The sequence below is a fragment of the Rhinopithecus roxellana genome, chromosome 20 (genome assembly GCF_007565055.1).
Source record: "Rhinopithecus roxellana isolate Shanxi Qingling chromosome 20, ASM756505v1, whole genome shotgun sequence".
In the NCBI taxonomy this organism is placed as follows: domain Eukaryota; kingdom Metazoa; phylum Chordata; class Mammalia; order Primates; family Cercopithecidae; genus Rhinopithecus; species Rhinopithecus roxellana.
In genome coordinates this window covers 26,148,843-26,173,058 of record NC_044568.1, presented here as the reverse complement: position 1 = coordinate 26,173,058, position 24,216 = coordinate 26,148,843, and the positions used below count along the sequence as shown (strand labels likewise).

Here is a 24,216-nt window from a genome sequence, read left to right as displayed (position 1 = left end):
GTGGTGGCAGGCGCCTGTGGTCCCAGCTACTCAGGAGGCTGAGGCAGGAGAATGGTGTGAACCCGGGAGGCGGAGCTTGTAGTGAGCCGAGATGGCACCACTGCACTCCAGCCTGGGTGACAGAGAGAGACTCCATCTCAAAAAAGAAAAAAAAAAAAGATTAAAGATGCACCAGATACATGTGAGATATAACCAGGTATCATCACAGAGCCCTTCCTCAATGCTGCACACTGGCCACAAGTGCACACATGCGCACACACCTACACTCTCTGCCCTCTACATCCTGCGTTTGTCTCCTAGAGAGGCAGCCCAGCCTGAGCCAAGGGTAGGCTCTGGAGCTAGGCTATCTGGCTTTGAATCCTCACGATGGTGCCTCCTTGTCCCAGGCAGATATTACTTAACTTCTCTGTACTACAGCTTCCTAATGTCTGAAATGGGGATAGTATTAGAACCTATCTCATAGAATTCTTGGGAGGATGAAATGAGATGCTGGTATCGCACATTTAAAGCACTGTGAATAGTGCCTGAAACACAGGAAGTGCTCAACAAAGGTAATGATGCAGATGATGGCTGGACTGGTTGGAAAACACTGAGCTATGGTTTTATTGAGATTTGACCCCAGCACAGGAACAAAATAAAAAACTGACCCTCAACACTGTATCCTGGGCCAGGTGTGGTGGTTCACACCTGTAATCCCAGCACGTTGGGGGGCCAAGGTGGGCAGATCACTTGAGGTCATGAGTTTGGGATCAGCTTGGCCAACATGGCAAAACCCCGCACCTCTACTAAAAATACAAAAACTAGTCAGGCATGGTGGCGCACACATGAGGTCCCAATTACTTGGGAGACTGAGATACGAACCCGGGAGGCAGAGGTTGCAGTGAGCTGAGATCGTGCTACTGCACTCCAGCCTAGATAACAGAGATTGTGTCTCAAAAACAAACAAACAAACAAACAAAAATTAGCCAGGCATGGTGGCATGTGCCTGTAATTCCAGCTACTCAGGAGGCTGAGGCAAGAAAATTGCTTGAATCCGGGAGGCGGAAGTTGAAGTGAGCCGAGATCATGTCACTGCACTCTGACCTGGGAAACAGAGCGAGACTCTGTCTCAAAAAAAAACAGCAAACAAACAAACAAACAAAAAACAACTCCAGAAAAACCACTGTATCCTAAGCCTTAAAACAGCCACCTTCACTAGGTGCAGTGGCTCATGCCTGTAATCCCAGCAGGCTTTTTCCTTTGGGAGGCCAAGGTGGGTGAATCACCTGAGGTGAGCTCGAGACCAGCCTGGCCAACATGGTGAAACCCGTTTCTACTAATAATACAAAAATTAGCTGGGCGTGGTGGTGCACACCTGTAATCCCAGCTACTCGGGAGGTTGAAGCAGGGGAATTGCTTAAATCCAGGAGGTGGAGGTTGCAGTGAACGAGATAAGCCACTGCACTCCAGCCTGGGCAACAAGAGTGAAACTCCATCTCAAAAAAACCCAAAAACAAACAAAACAACAACATCAACAAAACCCAGCTACCTTGCACAGCCATGGTGAGCACATGGGCACTCATGAATGAATGCAAACCCAGTATCACATTGAAAAGGAAAGGAACACGCATGCCTTGCTGACATTAGGACTGTGGAATATTTTCAGAGAATTAATAATGATGAACACTGTGCTGGCAAAACATAACACTAACATTTTCATGCGTGAAATGAAAGGGAGTCATGCCTGAAAATACTGCACACGAAACTGATCCCTCAGAAAAATAGGATACCAGGTGGGGCACGGTGGCACATGCCTGTAATCCCAGCACTTTGGGAGGCCAAGGCAGGTGGACTGCTTGAGGTCAGGAGCTCAAGACCAGCCTGGCCAACACGGTAAAACTCTGTCTCTACTAAAAACACAAAAGGAAGGGAAGGGGAAAGGGAAGAAAAGAAAAAGAAAAGAAAGAAAAGAAAAGAAGGATGCCAGACTGAGAAAACTCACCCAAATAAGGTGAAAGAACTAGAGACTAAGATCTATTCTTATACAAATTTAGTGAGCCTGCGCATTAAGGTGAGACCCTATCTCTACAAAAAAAAAAAATAATAATAATAATAATAATAATAATAATAATAATAATTAAAAATTAGCTGGGCATGGTGGTGCACCCTGTGGTCCCAGCTACATGGAAGATTGAGGCAGGAGGATTGCCTGAGGCTGGGAGGTCAAGGCTGCAGTGAGCTGTGCTCCCGAGACTGCACTCCAGACTGAGTGACAGAGTAAGACCGTCTCCAAAAAAAAAAAAAAAATTATGTTAACCTGGGTATGTTGTTTTTTTTTTAAAGTTGAAAATTGGCCGGGCGCGGTGGCTCAAGCCTGTAATCCCAGCACTTTGGGAGGCCGAGATGGGCGGATCACGAGGTCAGGAGATCGAGACCATCCTGGCTAACATGGTGAAACCCCGTCTCTACTAAAAAAATACAAAAAACTAGCCAGGCGAGGTGGCGGGCGCCTGTAGTCCTAGCTACTCGGGAGGCTGAGGCAGGAGAATGGCATAAACCCGGGAGGCGGAGCTTGCAGTGAGCTGAGATCCGGCCACTGCACTCCAGCCCGGGCGACAGAGCGAGACTCCGTCTCAAAAAAAAGAAAAAAAAAAAATACAAAAAACTAGCCGGGCGAGGTGGCAGGCGCCTGTAGTCCCAGCTACTCGGGAGGCTGAGGCAGGAGAATGGCGTAAACCCGGGAGGCGGAGCTTGCAGTGAGCTGAGATCCGGCCATTGCACTCCAGCCTGGGCGACAGAGCGAGACTCCGTCTCAAAAAAAAAAAAAAAGTTGAAAATTAATAAATATATATTGAAGGCGAGGTAAGACTGCCATCTAATTACAGTACCATCTGGTTCCAGAAGGATCCTTTGAACTATAGAGACAAACCAAGGTGAATCTCAAACCAGCTGAGGCAGAATCTGCTACCTACCACCCAATATCCATTCTTTGTTTCTGATTAAAAACAAAATAAAAACCTATCTCTCCAATATATATCTCAATTTTCTAATTCTGGGATATACATTCCAGAAATGTATTCATATAAGACTACATTCCCTAGACTGCACGTGCAGTTAGATGTGGTCATGAGGCTAAGTTTTGGCCAGTGTTTCTCAAGTATTGCTTGAGGAGAATTCCACAAAGGTTTCTTAAAAGGCAGACAGATAACTAAGTAATGCATTTTTATGCTTTTCCTTTCTCCTTCTTCTTGCCTAGAATAAACACGATTTAAAAAAAAAAAAACAAAGACATGATGACTGGAGCTCCAGCAGCCATCTGGGATCATGACATCTCCTTGAGGATGAAGTCATGTGCTGAAGGTGATGGAGCAAAAAGGAAAGGGGGAACCTGGACTCTTGACGACTATCAAGTCTCCATACTGGGCACAGCTTACCCTAGGGCTTCCTTAACTTGAGAGTATTTTGCATAAACCACAACTGGGAGATTTATATAACGTGTACTTGAACCCAATCCTGACACAGCAGACATGGAGGCAGACACAAAGTTCAAGAGATGTGGAAGAAAAGTTGAAGACCCAAGCTCAAAACTGTCTCTGCAGCCGGGCACAGTGGCTCAAACCTATAATCCCAGCACTTTGGGAGGCTGAGGTGGGAAGATCGAGACCAGCCTGGCCAACATGGTGAAACCATCTCTACTAAAAATACAAAAATTAGCCAGGCGTGGTGGCGGGCGCCTATAATCCTAGCTACTTGAGAGGCTGAGGCAGGAGAATTGTTTGAACCCGGGAGGCGGAAGTGTCTATGAGCCGAAATTGCACCACTGCCCTCCAGACTGGGAGACAGAACAAGACTCTGTCTCTAAAAAAATAAAATAAAACTGTCTCTGGATCATAAGAGGCTTCCACACACAGCTGCCTGGCAAGGACTCACTGTGCTGAAATTTTTTTCACATGAATGATGGGGTCCCTTGGAGACTCTGAGTCAAGGAGCTATGTTAATATAGTCCTACAGTATTAGACTCCTCATTTTTCTGGTCTAATTACACCAGGGAGAAAAACCAGATCAGGAGGACCATTAAGTTCCAAGAATATCAAGAGTCTTCAGGGAGAAAAGAAGATGCCAACCTTACTGGCCCTGGCACTTACAACACATTCCACACTTCCAAAGCAGTAAGCAGGACACAACCAGAATATCCCCCAGAGAGACATTTCGGTAGGAAGCACCACGGGAGCATTTGAGAAACTCGCTTCGAGTAACAACCCCTAGAAACATTCCTGCCAAGAACCTAGGCAGACATCCATCCATCCTTCCATTCATGGCCAATTCATCTGTTTGTCTGTTCCTGGTATGGGCCAGACCTAAGGCCAGGCACTGCAAATACCACGGGAAAGGGTCTTGTGGAGGTTACAGTCTAATGGGGCAAGAGCTGCCCACTGGTTCTTCTCTTGCTTTGCCAAGACTCTTCTTACTGGAAGCACAAAAAGCAAAATGATCAGAGAATCCAGCTCTCGGCCAGGCACAGTGGCTCACTCCTATAATCCCAGCACTTTGGGAGGCCGAGGCAGGCAGATAATTTGAGGTCAGGAATTCGAGACCAGCCTGGCCAACATGGTGAAACCTTGCCTCTACTAAAAATACAAAAATTAGCCAGGTGTGGTGTGGGCACCTGTCATCCCAGCTACTCAGGAGGCTGAGGCAGGAGAATCACTTGAACTGGGGAGGTGGAGGTTGCTGTGAGTCGCACCACTGCACTCCAGCCTGGGCCACAGAGTGAGACTATGTCTTAAAAAAAAAAAAAAAAAGAGAGAGAGAGAGAGAAGAAGAATCCAGCTCTCATTCATTCTTCTTCCCCCAGGAGGGGAGTGGTAAAGATAGCTAACAATGACTAACTATGCCTTGCGTACTTTTAGCATTTCACATGCATTAATTAATTTCATCCTCACTATTATCTCCATTTTACAGATAAGGAAGCTCAAGCATAGACAGGTGACATAATTCCTTCAACGTTACCCAAGTAGTAAATGGCACAGCTGAGATTCAGTCCCAGATGGTATCCAGGCCTTTACCACTCTTCCACACTACCCGATCCCCACACCCCAAAAACCCCAGCAAGAATTATTCAGTTAGACCAAGAGCTCTCAACTGGGGCTGATTTGTCCCCCCAGGGGCCATTGGCAACATGTGGAGACACTTTGGGTTGTCACAAGTGGTGGAAGTGCTACTGGTGTCTAACCAGTTAAGGCCAGGGATGCTTGCTAAACATCCTACATGGTGCACAGGACAACCCCTGCAACACAAAATCATCCAGTACAAAATGGCAACGGTACCAAGGCTGAGAAACCTGGATCAGATAGTGCACTAAAACAACAGCGAACTTCTCAGAAAAATGCCAACATACATGAAGGGGCGGGGGGCGGCTGTGGTGCCCCACTGTATTCAGCGTGACTTTGGTGGAAAACTTTCTGTAGGTGGAGTCCCAGGCGTAGACCAAGAAATGGATCTGTGGGTTATGAAACTGTAGAGGCCTTTTGACTGTAATCACACCGTCTGGGCCCACTTTGAATCGGGTGTCGAGGGAAAAATAGGCTGTCCTTTGTCGACCGGTGCAATCTTCAAAACTCACTGCAGGGCAGAAATCACAGAGATTAGGAAATTGGACAGATTAAAGACAAGAGCATTCCTTCTCCAAAGAGCAAACTTGTGGGAATCCCCCCACAAAACCAAACACAACCAAAACAAACCATAATCCAGTGACAGAACAACAAAGCCATCACCGTAATGTTCTTCACAATTACAGGATGCCTTCCTCGTGCTCTGATTTCTTTCTCATCTTCTTGTCAATTGAAATATTATCTTGTCTAGAAAGCAACTTATCGGCTGGGTGTGGGGGCTCATGCCTGTAATCCCAGCACTTTAGGAGGCTGACGTGGGTGGGTCATTTGAGGTCAGGAGCTTGAGACCAGCCTGGTCCAACATGGTGAAAGCCCATCTCTACTAAAAGTACAAAAATTAGCCAGGCGTGGTGGTAGGTGCCTGTAATCCCAGCTACTCGGGAGGCTGAGGCAGGAGAATCGCTTGAACCTGGGAGGCGGAGGTTGCAGTGAGCCAAGATCGCACCACTGCACTCCAGCCTGGGCAACAGAGTGAGACTCAAAAAAGACGAAAGTAATTTCTCTTTTTCAATAACAACGAAAAAAGGAGGCTGCTCCGTCCAATGGCCCTTGTCAGTCAGCATGAGAACAGATCACTAAAATAACTGAGACTGAAGACCTATTGTATCCAGAAGTTAGTGCCTAAGGTACAGTGAGATGCTCTGGGTAATCTACATTTAAATAAGCCATTTACATTTAGAACAACAGTGGCAGATAATGAGACAGCCAGCATGCAGTAATGGTTAAAAGTAGACTCTGGTCCAAACTGCCTGGTTTAAGTCCCAGCTCTGCCACTTATGAGCTCTGTGACTTCGGGCAAGTTACTTAATCTCTCTGTGCCTCAGTCTACCTATCTGTAGAATGATGGCAACAATAGTAACTATCTACTGGGATTGTTTTAAGGTACATAGAACAGCGTCTTGCACATAATAAGCATTATATTAGTTTGTTAAACAAAAATTTTAAGACAAATGTAGCTTTGATTAATCATTGATTCAGCCCCCATGAGTATTCCACAAAAGTCACTGATAAGTCAATAGTTACTGAGTGCTGATTACATGAATATTGTCTGAGGAACAAAGAGGTGTTACCTACTTGCAGCCTAGGGCACAGAGGAGAAACTGATCAACTAATCACTGTCAGTTTGGAGAGATGGTGAAGGTTTCATAGGAAAAAATCTTTAACCTGATCATGCAGGGTAGCAAGACAAATGCAAAAGACAGAAAAGGACTACTTGGGTGGAGAACATTATGATCAATGGCTTAGAGACAAAACTACTTAAAGCTCTATAGCTATTAAAGTATTAAAACTTTTAAAAGTATTAATATCGGCCAGGCACAGTGGCTCATGCCTGTAATTCCAGCACTTTGGGAGGCTGAGGCGGGTGGATCATTTGAGCCTAAGAACTTGAGACCAGCCTGAGCTACATAAAGAGACCCTATCTCTACAAAAAATAAAAATAAAATTAGCTGGCCGTGGTGGTACACAGCTGTGGTTCCAGCTACTTGAGAAGATGAAGTGGGAGGATCACTTGAGCCCAGAAGATTGAGGTGGCAGTGAGCCATGATCGCACCACTGCACTCCAGCCTAGGCAATAGAGTGAGATCCTGTCCAAAAAAAGCTAGGCACAGTGGTTCATGCCTGTAACCCCAGCACTTTGGGAGGCTGAGGTAGACAGATCACTTGAGGTCAGGAGTTTGAGGCCAGCCTAGCCAATATGACAAAAACCCTGTCTCTACCAAACACACACACACACACACACACACACACACACACACACACAAAACATTAGCCAGGTGTAGTGGCGGGCGCTTGTAATTCTAGCTACTTGGGAAGCTGAGACAGGAGAATCTCTTGAACCTGGAAGGTGGAGGTTGCAGTGAGCTGAGATGGTGCCACTGCACTCCAGCCTGGGCAACAGAGCGAGACTCTATCTCAAAAAATAAATAAAGTAATTAAAACTTTAAAAAGTATTAATACCCTAAAGCTGGAGAAGCTGTGGTTGAAGCATCTACACTATACATTAGAATCTCAAAGGACTCATTCAAATAGGTAACCATCAAGCTCTATGCCAGACACTGTTGGTCTGTGAGGACAAATCATGACGAAGATAATTAAGGTTCTTGCTGTCATTGAGCTTACACTACTGAGGAAGAGATGGACAAAGACAGGAACTTATAATTTCAGGCAGTGGTAAGTAACAGAAAGAAATTAAAATAAAAGAGGGTGATATAAGAGTGGCAGAGGAGAAGGGAGTTTGCTGAAGATGTAACATCTATTGCAATGGTGAGGGCAGGCCTTTCTGAGGTAGGACCATCTGAGCTGGGACCTGAAGGAGCCAGCCTTGCAGAAGTCTGACTCAAATAGGCTTCCAGGCAGAGGGGAACAGTCGATAAGATCATTCATTCTAGGAAACTCTCAGCTTGGCCTGTTTTCCTCCCTTTCAGATAATTGTCTGATGGAATTTCTATTTCATCCAAGTGCTCTTTTATAAAAATTCCTGCTGTCCTATCTTACAAGGCTAGACATGAAGATCAGGTTTCTGCCAGACAGCCCTGAAGCCATCCCTGACGCCTGGGCAGCGGTTCTCATTTCTTCCACCAGGGGCCACCCTTGCAAACATTTCTGAAGCCAACAGCCCTGCCCTTGCCAGAGAAAAGTAAGACCATGTTTGGGGGGTGAGAGGGGAAGTACCCGATTTTCTCCATTTTGAAGACGAAACTGAGGCTCACAGAGGTAAAGAAATTTACTTGACATCCCGTAACCATTAAACGGCAGAGCTGACACAGGTCTTTAACATGGGTTAGTCTCATGATTGGCTCTTCCTCTCTCTGGAGAGACCCTATTAAAGCTTTTTTTTTTTTTTTTAATAATATTTTTCGTAGAGATGGGGTCTTGTTATGTTACCCAGGCTGGTCTAGAACTCCTGGGCTCAGCCAGTCTTCCTGCCTCGACCTCCCAAAGTGCTAGGATGACAGGCGTGAGTCAGTGTGCCCGGCCAAACTTGTTTATTTTTTTATTTTTTATTTTATTTTTTTTTTGAGACAGTCTCACTCTGTTGCCCAGGCTGGAGTGCAGTGGTACAATCTTAGCTCACTGCAACCTCCACCTCCTGGGTTCTAGCGATTCTCCTACCTCAGCCTCCTGGGATTACAGGCGTGTGCCACCACACCTGGCTAATTTTTGTAATTTTAGTAGAGACAGGGTTTTGCCATGTTGTCCAGGCTGGTCTCAAACTCCTGACCTCAGGTGATCCACCCGCCTCGGCCTCCCGAAGTGCTGGGATTACATGAGTGAGTCACCGTGACCGGCCCCAACCTTGGTTATTTTTAAAAGGAAGATTATGCCTCCAAGCTAGGATCCCAAGACTGAGATCAGAGGCTACCTCATGCAATAGCTGGGAGTCTGGTACCTGACAAATAAACTGAGCAACCAAACCAGGAAGAGTTCATTCATAGGAAGGGAGCTGTGTCATTCAAAGAGTCACCCACCTGACCCTCCCTCCCAGTTCACTAAAAAAAAAAAAAAAAAAGAAAAGAAAAGAAAAAAAGAAAAAATCACCACCATGCCCCAACCCCTACCTTCTCAGCCCTTAGACTGGGTCTACAACTAACTCACTTCCGCAACTTGAAGAGAAGGATGGAGTGAGCATGGGGAGCCATAATAAATGATGGTAAGACAGAGGAAGGAAGGGCTGGATCCAGGGTCTGCGACGGGATTATAAACCCAGATTCTGCCATGTTCTTGCTGGGTGGCCTTAGCAAATGGCTAAACCTCTATGGGCCTTGGCTTTCTCTACTATAACATAAAGGTTATCGCCACTGTTTGAGCCTACCTCTTCAGGATTTTGTGAAGACCAAGACAGTGAATGGGATGACATTTTCTAAGTTAAAAAGCAATGGAAATAGAAGAGGTGACATTATTGTTGTGTATTTGGGTAGACAAGTATTTGTTAACTGAACAGCTGAGCCATAAGATGATGAAAGAATCAAGAAGAAATGCCAAGTCCTTAAAGGATGGTCAGATACCATCATTTTAAGTCTAAAATAGGAATTTCTTCAAACTAGCAAAACCAGATGCTCCTCAAAGAGCCCTCCCCAATCCCCAGTAGAAGTAATGGGGCAGGCAACTGGGTCATTTTTAGGGGTTTGTCATGTAAACAGGGAATGAGGACTGCACTGAATTCCTTTCTCCAGCCTTCCCAAATCCAGGCAGTGAAAGCTGAGACAAGCATGATTGGACTTGCCAAGGGTGGCGGCCTGAAAAAATGAAAATGGTCTTGCAAATAACTTAATCCAAGGCACTTAACCTGCTTTGGGGCACCTCATCTGAATGGTGGTTAAGCCCTACCCTTTGAGAAGTGACAATATGACGGGGAGCCCCAACCTGAATTCCAGGTGTTCATAAGACTCATTATCTCCCCACACAAGCTGATCCCCTGGGCTGATTATAGGAAATTATAGGAAAGACTGAAAGTTTCTCCAGCTCTAGGAAGGCTCTGGGAAGCTCACTGTCGCCCTGGCAAGGGCTGGGCTGTCTCTGAGCCTAGCAAGTGGGAGGGAAGAAGAATAGCAAAATGTTGACACTAGAGGATCAATACATGGGGACTGGGTATATTTCGACATGTCCATAAAAAAAGCTAACAAAAATAAAGCTAACAAGGGTCTAAGTATTCTTTAACCCAGCATGCCCACCTTTCATAAACTTATTTGGTCACTTGGTGTAAAAACCAAATCCCAATAAAAAAAGCTAAGACCCCACTACTGGCCATCTCTATGTGGGAAAGTTTTTTTTTTTTTTTTTTTTTTTTTTTTTTTTTGAGACGGCATCTCACTCTGTCACCCAGGCTGGAGTGCAATGATGCAATCTCAGCTCACTGCAACCTCTGCCTCCCAGGTTCAAGCGATTCTTCTGCTTCAGCCTCCTGAGTAGCCGGGATTACAGGTGCCCACTACCGTGCCCAGCTAATTTTCTTTTTTTTTTTTTTTTGAGACGGACTCTCGTTCTGTCGCCCAGGCTGGAATGCAGTGGCGCGATCTCAGCTCACTGCAATCTCCACCTCCTGGGCTCAAGCCATTCTCCTGCCTCAGCCTCCCGAGCAGCTGGGCCTACAGGCGCCAGCCACCACACCCAGCTAATTTTTTTTGTATTTTTAGTAGAGACAGGGTTTCACCGTGTTCCCCAGGATGGTCTCGATCTCCTGACCTCGTGATCCGCCCGCCTCGGCCTCCCAAAGTGCTGGGATTACAGGCGTGAGCCACCGTGCCTGGCAACCCAGCTAATTCTTGTAGTTTTAGTAGAGACAAGGTTTCACCATGTTGGCCAGCCTGGTCTCAAACTCCTGACCTCAAGTGATCCACCTGCCTCTGCCTCCCAAAGTGCTGGGATTATAGGTGTGAGCCACTGCGCCCGGCTGGGAAAGTCTTTTCACCACAACAATATCATCGCCATCATCAAAAACTGCAGCCTCAACTAAGCTTCAACTAGCTTTTGTCAACTATTTTATTCATATTTTATTTGTGTGCTTTTTGAGACAAGTCTCTGTCACTCAGGTTGGAATGCAGTGGTGCAAATACTGCTCACTGCAGCCTTGGCTTTCTGGGCTCAAGCAATCCTCCTGCTTCAGCCTCCCGAGTAGCTGGGGCTACAGGTACATGCCACCATGCCTGGCTAATTTTATTTTTTGTAGAGATGGGGTCTCACTATGTTGCCCAGGCTGGTCTCAAACTCCTGGGCTCAAGCAATCTTCCCGCTTTGGCCTCCCAAAGTGCTGGGATTACAGAAGTGAATCACTGCGCCCAGCCTCATTTTAATTTTTTGAGAAAGGGTTTTACTCTGTCACCCAGGCTAAAGTGCAGTGGCACAAACGCTGGCTCACTGCAGCGTCAGCTTCCTGGGCTCAAACCATCCTCCCACCTATCCTCCAGAGTAGCTGAGACTACAGGTGTACACCACTGCAGCTAACTTTTAATTATTGTTTGTAGGGACAGGGTCTCGCTATGATGCCCAGCCTGGTCTTGAACTTCTGGTCTCAGGTGATCTGCCTGCCTCAACCTCCCAAAGTTCTGGGATTATAGGCAGGAGCCACCATGCTTGGCCTATTTTATTAGTATTTTAAACATGTGTAGAATATCAATGTGCCATGCTCTATTTTAAGCATGCACTGCCACACCCAGCTAATTTTTGTATTTCTTGTATTTCAGCAGAAAATGTAATTTTATGTTTACAAGACAAGATGGGGTTTTGCCATGTTGCCCAGGCTGGTCTTGAACTCCTGGCCTCAAGCAATCCACCGATCTCGGCCTCCCAAAGTGCTGGGATTACAGATACAAGTATCGTGCCTGGCCAGGAGACAGTTTAAAAACAACAACAACATATTTTCCTTATATATCCTTGTACTATATTGCCTGTTACAATTAGAATGAATTCCTTTTTCCTTTTTTATGACAAAAACTAGTAAGAATGTCTTTTAAAAAGTGTTTTTAACACCCTGTGACCCCTGCATTTGCTGTTATTAAACCTATAGTGCCCCACTTTCTAGCCTACTGGGCAAAAGTAGCTTTCAAGAGAGGACCACAAGAGAGATGACTGATGTTCAAATACAAAAGAAACCCAAGTTCATGAAAAGCTTTTGGTCCCGGGGCAGGCTCTGAGCACTCAGCAACATTCCTTGCTTGAAATTGCCATCAGTGCCACACGGAACAGTCCCACTTTGACGATCCCGTTTCTTCTCCCACGCCCGCCTGGGTCCCATAACTGGAATGTGAGTAGGTAGAAACAAGATAGTCTCAAAAGCCTCTATATTATTTTCAGAAGATGTTGGGTTTTAAGGGCAGGGGCCTGCTATGAAAGGCAGCAAACCATAGTGGAGTTATTTGGTAACCAGTGGAATAACCCAGTGTCTTAGACACAACTAGTTGGAAGCAGTGTTTTGCCCACGCTGCACCCAAAGGGCACATTATGGACTGCCTCCCTCTTTTCCACAGCAAACACCAAAGAATACTGCATTTAGCAATTTTTTTTTTTAAAGACAGAATCTCGCACCATCGCCCAGGTTGGAGTGCAATGGCAGGATCTCAACTCACTGCACCCTCCGCCTCCCAGGTTCAAGCCATTCTCCTGCCTCAGCCTCCCGAGTAGCTGGAATTACAGGCACCTGCAACCTCCACCTCCCAGGTTCAAGCGATTCTCTTGCTTCAGCCTCCTAAGTAGCCAGGATTACAGGTGCCCACCACCATGCCCAGCTAATTTTTTTTTTTTTTTTTGAGACGGAGTCTTATTCTGTCGCCCAGGCTGGAGTGCAGTGGCGCGATCTCAGCTCACTGCAACCGCCGCCTCCCGGGCTCACGCCATTCTCCTGGCTCAGCCTCCCGAGCAGCTGGGACTACAGGCGCCCACCACTACACTCGGCTAATTTTTTGTATTTTTAGTAGAGACGGGGTTTCACTATGTTGGCCAGGATGACCTCGAACTCCTGACCTCGTGATCCACCCACCTCGGCCTCCCAAAGTGCTGGGATTACAAGCGTGAGCTATTGCACCCGGCCTGCATTTGCTTTATTCAAAGACCATTTGAACTTGAGAGCTCAGCCTCAGTTATCCACAAAAACTGGAGGACAAGATCAGAGAACTGGCTGGGCGGGGTGGCTCATGCCTATAATTCCAGCACTTTGGGAGGCCAAGGCAGGTGGATCACCCGAGGTCAGGAGTTCAAGACCAGCCTGGTCAACATGGTGAAAGCCTGTCTCTACTAAAAATATGAAAAATTAGCCAGGAGTTGTGGCAGGTGCCTGTAATCCCAGCTACTCAGGAGGCTGGGACAGGAGAATTGCTCAAACACAGGAGGCAGAGGTTGCAGTGAGCCGTGATTGCACCATTCCACTCCAGTGTAGGCGACAGAGCAAGACTCTATCTCAAAAAAAGAAAAAAAAAAAAAATCAGAGAACTAGCCAGGCATGGTGGCTCACACCTGTAATTTCAGTATTTTGCAAGGCCAAGGCAGGGGGATCACTTGAGCCCAGGAGTTTGAGACTAGCCTGGGCAACATAGTGAGACCCCATCTTTTAAATTAAAAAAAAAAAAAAATGAAATCTAACTTGATGGAAGAAAGGAATCCTGGGGAGACAGCCTCATTCAGCTAGTTAGGCATTTTTCTTTTTGCTGGTTAGGGATAGTGTTTCTAACTCCATCTCCACAGATACTGCTGCCTATAAGATTTCCTTCCAGGCTATTTTCTTAGATGACACTGGGGATTCTGGTATGTGTTCTTTTAATGAGCGTTCATGAAATCAGTAAACATTACAGGTTTATTGAGCACTCATGCTCAGCAGAAAATGTAATTCTATGTTTACAAATGCAAGACTAGCATGAGCAACATAGAGAAGCCTCATTTTCTACCAAAAACAGAAAATCTAAAAAGTTAGCCCAGCATGCTGGTGCACCTGTAGTCCCGGATATTAGGGAGGCTGAGGCAGAAAGGTTGTTTGAGCCCAGGAGTTGGAGGCTGCAGTGTGCTACGATTGTACCATCACACTCCACCCTAGGTGACAAAGCAAGACCCCATCTCTAAAATTATAGTAATAAAAATTAAAATAACGAATTTTTAAAAATAAAAATGCAAAAGAACGAACAATCAGGCCTCCAGTTTGTCCACACTTGGGGCATGTTGAAAAGGACATTCAAGTTCCACCAAGAAGACTGACTCTCATTTGATAAGTCTCTAATGGTGTGTGTCCGTTTGCTACTAAGAACTATGGACAAGGCTGGGTATGGTGGCTCATGCCTGTAACCCAACACTTTGGGAGGCAGAGGTAAGAGGATTGCTTGTGTCCAGGAGTTTGAGACCACCCTGGGCAATACAGCAAGACCATGTCTCTATAAAAAACTCAAAAAGTCAAAAATTAGCTGGGAGCAGTGGTGTGTGCCTGTAGTCCCAGTTACTCGGGAGGCTGAGACAAGAGGATTGCTTGAGCCCAGGAGGTCGAGGCTGCAGTGAGCTGTGATGGCAGCACTGCACTCAGCCTGGGCAACAGAGTGAGACCTTGTGTCAAAAAACAAAAACAAAACTATGGACAACAACAACAATCTATATCCTTATTAGATAAAGCAGTCCTGTGTGGTAGGGATTTTAGCATTCCCCCATCTTTTTTTATTTTTTGAGACAGAGTCTTGCTCTGTTGCCCACACTGGAGTGTAGTGGTGCAATCTCAGTTCACTGCAACTTCTGCCTCTTGGGTTCAAGGGATTCTCCTGCCTCAGCCTCCTGCCTCCTGGGTTCAAGGGATTCTCCTGCCTCAGCCTCCCAAGTGGCTGGGATTACAGGCGTGCGCCATCCTGCCCAGCTAATTTTGTATTTTTTCACTAGAGACGAGGTTTCACCATCTTGGTCAGGCTGGTCCTAAACTCCTGGCCTTGAGCGATCCATCCACCTTAGCTTCCCCAAGTGCTGGGATTACAGGCGTGAGCCACTGTGCCTGGCCAGCATCCCCTTTTATTATTTTTTTTTTTTTTTGACACAGAGTCTCGCTCTGTTGCCCAGGCTGGAGCAGTGGGGTGATCTCGGCTCACTGCAAGCTCCGACTCCCAGGTTCACGCCATTCTGCCTCAACCTCTGGAGTAGCTGGGACTACAGGTACCCACCACCACACCCAGCTAAATTATTTTTTATTTTTAGTAGAGACGGGGTTTCACCGTGTTAGCCAGGATGGTCTTGATCTTCTGACCTTGTGATCCACCCACCTCGGTCTCCCAGAGTACTGGGATTACAGGCGTGAGCCACCGCACCTGGCTGTATCCCTTTCTTATAAATGGGGAAACAGAGATGAACTTAACCAAGTCCCATAGCTATGAAGTGATGGAAGCTGTGGTCTGATACTACTTAGCCGCCAGGACTCACCAGGCAGCCTGTCTGTTAGTACTGATGAGCCATTCACAAGTCTACTGGCTGAATGGATACTGAGAAGTTACTTCTCACAAAAGAACAGGGCAGGTGGAGAGTAACTTGAATGAGAATAACAGCAAAAGCATCATTATACACACTCCCTCTCTTCTTGGATGAAAACTGAGCCTTGGAAATCCAGTTCCAGGCCTCAGCGAAGCCTAGGGATATTTCACCAGCCACACAGAGGAGGAAGTGTTATACTTCAGTTTCAAAAAGGTCTCGCTGTATGTTACCACTTTGCACAAGCTGAAATAAGTCAAAGTTCCTCTAAACTGCCAACGGTCAACAGCAACGTTTTTCCAGGGAAGATAAGCAGGTTGGAGTATCACGTTGCACAACCATGCCTCTTAACGTGCCCACAACATCCATGCAATGTGCTCTCACGGCGGCAGCTGAGGCTCCTGCACCCCTGTTGACAGGCAACCCCCATGGGTTCCCAGGGACTGGAAGTTTATTTGCATGAAGCTTATCAAGTTCCTTCTAACGTCCCCCAAACATACGTGCCCAGAACAAATTATATATCGTCTCTATCTTCACTGAGCTACACCCTGAAAACAGATGTCAACAATGAGCGCTGCCTGGATGGGAAGCAGGGAGCAAAGTCCCCTTGGCTTCTGTCCCCATCAAAGCAGACAGGGGTGGAGAGAGAAAACAGTTACAATGAAGATTAAGGAAAAATTAGCCCAGGACCCTTTACCCTTTACTTTGTGAAGGGGGAGAAACAAGGCTAAAGGTGTAAGCCATTGCCCTTGACTTTTTCCCTTTGTTTAAGATGACTCAAGCGACTTGGTCACACTGGCAACTGGTGTCTTTTTGATTTCCCAACCATGGTTCTGCTTGGACAAATGCTGTTTCCTTCTCTGTCGGCAAACACCACAGGGATTGATTGGAACCAGCCCGGCGGGGAAGGGTCATGAATGGCGCTTCTGGAATTGATTAAAAGTCAGTGTCACCAGGCGTGCTGACTCACGCCTGTAATCCCACCACTTGGGAGGCTGAGGTGGGTGGATCACTTGAGGTCAGGAGTTCAAGACCAGCTTGGCCAATATGGTGAAACTCCATCTCTACTAAAAATACAAAAATTAGCTGGGCGTGGTGGTGCATGCCTGTAATCCCAGCTACTCGGGAGGCTGAGGCGGGAGAATTGCTTGAACCCGGGAGGTGGAGGTTGCAGTGAGTCGAGATTGCGCCACTGCCCTCCAGCCTGGGCAACAGAGCAAGACTTCATCTCAAAAAAAAAAAAAAAAAAAAAAAAAAAAAAGTCAGTGTTTAGGCCGGGTATGGTGGCTCATGCCTGTAATCACTGCACTTTGGGAGGCCGAGGCAGGTGGATCACCTGAGGTCGGGAGTTTGGGACCAGCCTGATCAACATGGTGAAACCCAATCTCTATAAAAATTCAAAAATTAGCTAGCCAGGATCATGCCACTGCACTCCAGCCTGGGTGACACAGTGAGATTCAATCTCAAAAAAAAGAAAAAAAAGTCAGTGTTTATATTTTTACATTCGTGTGAATGGCATCAGACCGAGGTGGGTTCAAATCCCAGTGTTGCTTCATAGGTGCCACCATAGGCAAATTATTTTAACCTCCTTCAAGCATCAGGTCCCCCATTCTATAAAAGGCAGACAACCAGGCGCGATGGCTCACGCCTGTAATCCCAGCACTTTGGGAGGCTGATGCAGGTGGATCACTGGAGGTCAGGAGTTTGAGACCAGCCTGGCAAAATGGTGAAACCTTGTCTCTATTAAAAATACAAAAAATTAGCCAGGCGTGGTGGCGTGCACCTGTAGTCCCAGCTACTTGGGAGACTGAGTCAGGAGAATCGCTTGAATCTGGGAGGTGGAGGTTGCGGTGAGCTGAGATCATGCCACTGCACTCCAGCATGGGCAACAGAGAGAGACTCCATCTCAAAAAAATAAACAAACAAAATATAAAAGGCAGACATCCCCACCTCCTTTGAGGGATTGCTTCAAGGATTCTTCCTTCAGTAAATCTTTAGCGAGCCCTTCCTCTCTTTGTCAAGCATCATCCTAAGGCCTGAGAAATACAGCAATGGACAAAGCAAAGTCCCTGACCTCATGGGGCTTTCATTTCAATGTCAAAGAGATAATTAACAAATAAATCAATAGGTAATCATGGTAGCTCATGCCTGTAATCCCAGCACTTTGGGAGGCCAAGGTGAGGGAATCACTTGAGCCCAGGAATTCGAGACTAGCCTGAGCAACACAGCAAGACCCCATCTCTACAACAAATTAAAAATTAACTGGGTGCGTGTCTGTAGTCCCAGCTACTTAGGAGGCTGAGGCAGGAGGAACACCTGAGCCCAGGAGGTCGAGGCTGCAGTGAGCTGTGACTGTGCCACTGGACTCCAGCCTGGGCGACAGATTGCTATCTCAAAAAAAAAAAAAAGAACAAAAGTATCAGGAATGAAAAGTGTAATAGATAAATATAAGCAGGTAAGGAATTTCCAAGGGCTTTATGCGAGAGGCGGGACAACTTACTATATAAAGGACATTAGGGAATATTAGGGCATATGAGGGAATAAAGGGAAGTGAAAGAGACTGCCCCAGTTTCAAGCTGTGTGCTAACATAAGGGAGAGAGCAGGCAGCAGTGTGAGGGGGAACAGTTCCAAGGTCTACTCAAAGCCTGCACACCTACTGTGTGCATGCCTCCTGCATGGGGGCAGCCTGTTGTAGTACTGAAGATCCAGCCACAAGCACAACAGATAACCACTCCTGCCCACCCAGGGCCAACATTCAAGTGGAATTAACATGATTTTAGCACAGGCCTATGAGAAAGCTTAGCTCTTGTTCCTGAGGGCCAGATTGCCTCCCCATGCCCCATGCCCTTCTTGACAACAAGGCCAGAAGAGAACTTAGTTTTAAATCATTTCTCTTTCCAGGCCTCTCCCAGAGAGTACAGAAACAGCCAGTGTGCCCACTGATGAACAACCCCACCCAGTTTCATCTCAATATTCCTGCCTGGATTGGGATCTGGTGCCTTGACTGGAGAAGCTGGGGTTGCTTCTCTGCTCAAGTCAAAACCAACTGCTTGGTTTCAATTTTCCAGAGTCAACACCAACTGGCAAGGAATCTCATCTCAATTTGTTTTAAAGAAGAGGAGAGAGAAGCGACTCATCTCCATTCTAGCAAGGAGCTGGCAGCGACATTAGGCCTCCTGCAGAGGCGGAGGCTGGAGGGGGACTGCTTCCCCACCTGTCTTAGGGAGAGAAATGTGTTTGATTTCCTCAAAAAGAGTAAGGAGAATGGGGAGGCCCTCTGGGTTCCACAGCAAATTGGAGGAGCTTTCTCGTCCCAGTTGTGGCTGCATGCGTAACACACAGCCTGTCTGCCAAAACAGAGGCCATAACTGATCATTTTCATGGACTACAACCCAGGAACATTCTTGTGGTCAGGGTGGGCAACTCTAGGAACTGTTTGCTTAATGATTAGAAAGAAAATCGTCACAGTTTCTTCCTCCTTTTTCTTTCTGTTGGATTCCCCGAGGCAAGGGAGGCCCCAGGTACTGAATTCCAAAGCTGCTAAATCCCTTCTCCCCTCTCTCCCTGCTGTCCCGTGCAGGAAAGGGCAGCTGACAGGCCTCAGATGTGGGAGAACAAGTCCTGGGCACTCACAGACAGTGGTAAGGCTTAGATTCCCACTGGTGAAATAAAGCATGCACCGAAATGCCTCCTAATATCATTTCCGTCCAGGGTCTAACGTGCCACACAGAGACTTTTCTGGTTTTTGTTGCTGTTGTTTTTTGTTTTTGTTTTTTTGAGATGGAGTTTTGCTCTTGTTGTCCAGGCTGGAGTGCAGTGGCATGATCTCGGCTCACGGCAACCTCTGCCTCCCGAGTTCAAGTGATTCTCCTGCCTCAGCCTCCTGAGTAGCTGGGATTACAGGTGTGCCCCACCACACCCGGCTAATTTTGTATTTTTACTAGAGACAGGGTTTCTCCACGTTGGTCAGGCTGGTCTCGAACTCCCAACCTCCAGCCTCCCAAAGTGCTGGGATTACAGGCATGAGCCACCAGGCCCAGCCTGCTGGGGCACTTTTTAAAAATACTCAGCCAGGGCCCTGCCTCAGACTAACTGAATCCAGATGTCCAGGGCTGGGGCAGTAGCAACTAAGGAGTGAGGGATTTCTTCTGGAGGTGATGAAAATGTTACGAAATTGATTGTGGTGATGCTTGCTTAAGTCTGTGACTATAAGGGACACTGTTAAATTCTACACTTTAAATGGTGTAATGTATGCTATGTGGATTATGTTTCCATAAAGCTGTTACCAAAAAAAAAAAAAAAGGATGAGCCAATCACACAAAGTATTCACAAGCCCATCTGTGCAGAGATCACTGCTAACACCTGCTATATGTCCTTCAGATCCTGGTCTACATCCCTTTCCTAATTCATTTACTCCCTTGTCCTGCATCTCTTTACATCCTGTTTCTCCAAAATTAGGTTCTGGGCATTATTCTATTTTTAAACAGCTGGCCAGATGCGATGGCTCATGCCTGTAATCCCAGCACTTTGGGGAGGCTGAAGTGGGTGGATCGTTTGAGTCCAGGTCCAGTCAAGACCAGCCTGGGCAACATGGGGAGAGCCCATCTCTACAAATAATACAAAAAAATTAGCTGGGCATGGTGGCATGCACCTGTAGTCTCCATTACCTGGCGGGGCTTAGGTGGGAGGATCACTTGAGCTGGGACATCGAGGCTGCAGTGAGTCATTTTTGTGCCACTGCACTCCAGCTTGGGTGACAAAGTGAGAACGGATCTTCCTGTCCAACTTTCTTTTCTTTTCTTTTCTTTTATCCATTCATTCATTTTTTGAGACAGAGTCTTGCTCTGCCACCCAGGCTGGAGTGGAGTGGCATGATCTCAGCTCACTGCAACCTCCGCCTCCTGGGTTCAAGTGATTCTCCTGCCTCAGCCTCCCTAGTAGCTGGGATTACAGGTGCACACCACCATACCCGGCTAATTTTTTTGTTTTTTTAGTAGAGATGGGGTTTCTCCATGTTGGCCAGGCTGGTCTTGAACTCCTGACCTTGTGATCCACCCATCTCAGACTCCCAAAATGTTGAGATTACAGGCGTGAGCCACCGCACCCGCCCCCAACTTTCTTCTTATTTCACATTTACCCATTTAAAAAAACAACTTATAGTTATATATAGTCAACCTATAAAGTGATTAGGATGGGTAAAATACGGTATAGCTACTCGGCAATAAAAAGGATCAAACACTGCAAAACGCAGTAGCATAGATGAACCTTAAAAGCATTACACTGAGTGAAAGAAGCTATTCACCAACGTACACAGTTCATATGAAAAATCCAGAAATCTATAGACAACAAGCAGATCAATGGTTGTCTGGAGCTGAGCTAGGCTTAACTACCAGTAGGCCCAAGGGAACTTGGGAGGGGGTAGAAGTATTCTAAAACTGGATTGTGGTGACAGCTGAACAGCTGTGTATATTTATAAAAATTATCTAACTGTACACTTACAGTGGGTAAATTGTGTGATATGTAAATTAAATCTCAATGAACCAGTAAGAAATACATAGCTATTAGGGTCTCTTGGGGAATACCCCATGAGTCAAAGTCCTATGGTTCAAAAATGAAACAATCCAGGCACCCAAAAATGCCAAGGTTATGAAAAAGTGCAGAGAAGAGAAGCCATAAACAATTCTTAATTAACAGTAGGCTGGGTGCAGTGGCTCACACCTGTAATCCCAGCACTTTGGGAGGCCAAGGCGGGTGAATCACTTGAGGCCAGGAGTGGCCTGGCCAACATGGTGAAACCTCATCTCTACTAAAAACACAAAAAATTAGCCGGGCATGGTGGCACATGCCTATAATCCCAGTTATTCAGGATGCTGAGGCAGGAGAATTGCTTGAACCCAGGAGGCGGAAGTTGTGGTGAGCCAAGATGGCGCCATTGCACTCCAGCCTGGGCAACAAGAACGAAACTCTGTCTCAAAAAAAAAAAAAAATACCCAGGTATGGAGGTGGGTGCCTATAATCCCAGCTACTTGAGAGAACTGCTTGAACCTGGGAGGCAGAGGTTGCAGTGAGCTGAGATTGCACCACTGCACTCCAGCCTGGACGACAAAGCAAGACTCTGTCTCCAAAAAAATAAAATAAAATAAACAATAGTTATAGGCTGGGCATGGTGGTTCACACCTATAATCCCAGCACTTTGGAAGACTGAGGTGGGAGGATCACTTGAGGCCAGGAGTTTGAGACCAGCCTGGGCAACCTAGTAGGATCTCATCTCTATTAAAAAAATAAAAAAGGCCGGGCGCGGTGGCTCAAGCCTGTAATCCCAGCACTTTGCGAGGCCGAGACGGGCGGATCACGAGGTCAGGAGATCGAGACCATCCTGGCTAACACGGTGAAACCCCGTCTCTACTAAAAAATACAAAAAACTAGCCGGGCAAGGTGGCGGGCGCCTGTAGTCCCAGCTACTCGGGAGGCTGAGGCAGGAGAATGGCGTGAACCCGGGAGGCGGAGCTTGCAGTGAGCGGAGATCCGGCCACTGCACTCCAGCCCGGGCGACAGAGCGAGACTCCGTCTCAAAAAAAAATAAAAATAAAAATAAAAAAAAATAAAAAAAATCAACAACTAAAAACTAAAAACAAAAAATCTTTTTGAGAGTAAATATTCACGATGACAGTCATTACGTGTGGGAACTGTGCACTTTACATTGACTCCTATGTTGCTGTGAGGCAGGTAGGGTTTTTAACCCCCTTAATGCTGAGCAAAGGAGGCGAAAGGCTTAAGTCATTTGCTCAAGGTCAGGGCCTTGTCAAGGTCACAAAGCAGGTCAGCCTCTGAAGGAACATGCGCCCCAGAACCAGCCAGCACCAAAACTTCTGTTCTTCAGCACTAGGCTTGCGGAGGGAGAGAAATTCCAGAGGTAGTTAACAGCAATATGGGATGGGTAAAAGTAACCACAGATTTATTCTCTATAAAAAACACAACCCACATATAAACACGCATCAATGTCGGGCCACATTTTCTAAGCACTGGCCGACCGACCCCAAAATGTGCTGAATCTGGCTGCAAAAACACAGGAAGCCGTTGTGGAATTCAGAACCTTTGAATCATTCAATAACTCAAGAACAAGATCTGGAAACCTTCTACAAAGAATGAATATGAGGCTTGCACTACTTTCAGATGTGGGCTGTGCTGGAAAAGCTTGGACCCTCTGCCTCTGACCTTTGGAACAAAACTCAAACAGCGCTCAAGAGAAGAGCTGGGAGCCAATGCTGCGAAGTGAGGCATTTCCCACAGTCTCCAGGTCACATGCGCTTGCAGATGACTGCACAACAAGTGCTCACTTGTCCAATAGAACTCATAAGAGGGTGCCTCTTCTCTTTTAATGGATGCTAGCATCATTTTTCATTATCAAGAACAAATAAGCAATTGATGGGAAAGGCAGCTGTTTCCAAGAGCATTTGCTGAATCTACTCTGACTGCCTGGAAAGGTAACTGCTCAGACTATATGTGTGCCTTTGCTCAGTCTCCTGAGAAATGAAGCCTACAACCCATGCTGCATCCTTCTGAATACCAAAAAAGAAAAAAAGAAAGAAAAAGAAAAAAAGATAGCAGAAAGATCTCAGACTGGGGTGCTCACTTCAAGAATTCCAAGTAGGGTCAGGCACAGTGGCTCACCCCTGTAATCCCAGCACTTTGGGAGGCCAAGGCACATGGATCACCAGAGGTCAGGGGTTCGAGACCAGCCTGGTCATCATGGTGAAACCCCGTCTCTACTAAAAAAGCAAAAATTAGCCGGGAATGGTGGCAGGGCGCCTGTAATCCCAGCTACTCGGGAGGCTGAGGCAGGAGAATCTCTTGAACCCAGGATGCGGAGGTTGCAGTGAGCCAATATCGCACCACTGCACTCCAGCCTGGACGACAGAGCAAGACTGTCTCAAATTTAAAAAAAAAGAATTCCAAGTAGGCAAAAATAATAAGAAAAGAAAAGAGCATGAAGAAGAGCGACCCACAGGTACCAGAATCCGACTGTGGCATATGCTAGAGGACAGCCACAGGTCACTCACAAGATGCTGTGGTACTGTTGCTACCACCACAAGGAGATGGGGCACCTGTTCCAGCAGTGGTTCTCCAGCCTTTTATTTTCCTGGTTGCTGCTCTTGCAGAAAGACTCCATGGGCCATCTACCTGGCCTGTTCCCATTTTCCAATGTGAAATTGGAAAGCTTACACACAAAAATGATGTATGTAAAAGGTTATTCACTAAGGCATTGTTTGTGCTAGCAAAACATGGGCGACAGCCCAAATAGCCATCATTAGAGGATTAAATTATGGAATTTCCTTGCAATGAAATACTACGAACCTATAAAAAAAAAAAAGCTCCTTATGCTCTGCAGGGGAATGATCTTCAAGATACATTATTGCTTGCTGATAAAACCAAGTGCAAAGCAGCGCTATCTTTTGTGTAACTAAAAAGAAGGGAATAAGAAATAAGTTTATGCCTGTAATGCCAGCATTTTGGGAGGCTGGGGCAGGAGGTTCGCTTGAACCCAGGAGTTTGAGTCTGCAGTGAGCCATGACTGCACAACTGTACTCCAGCCTGGGCCACAGAACAAGACTCTGTCTTGATCAGGCATGGTGGCTCACACCTATA

The 24,216-nt window shown here is 46.4% G+C and overlaps 1 protein-coding gene across 1 annotated transcript in view; it reads right to left on the bottom strand.

The window, feature by feature from the left end:
* CDH1 (cadherin 1) overlaps nucleotides 1-24,216 on the bottom strand; it is a 103,697-nt gene that overhangs the window by 28,001 nt on the left and 51,480 nt on the right. The window contains 1 exon segment of the mRNA XM_010355036.2: nucleotides 5,378-5,601. Coding sequence (XP_010353338.1) covers nucleotides 5,378-5,601 — 224 coding nt within the window.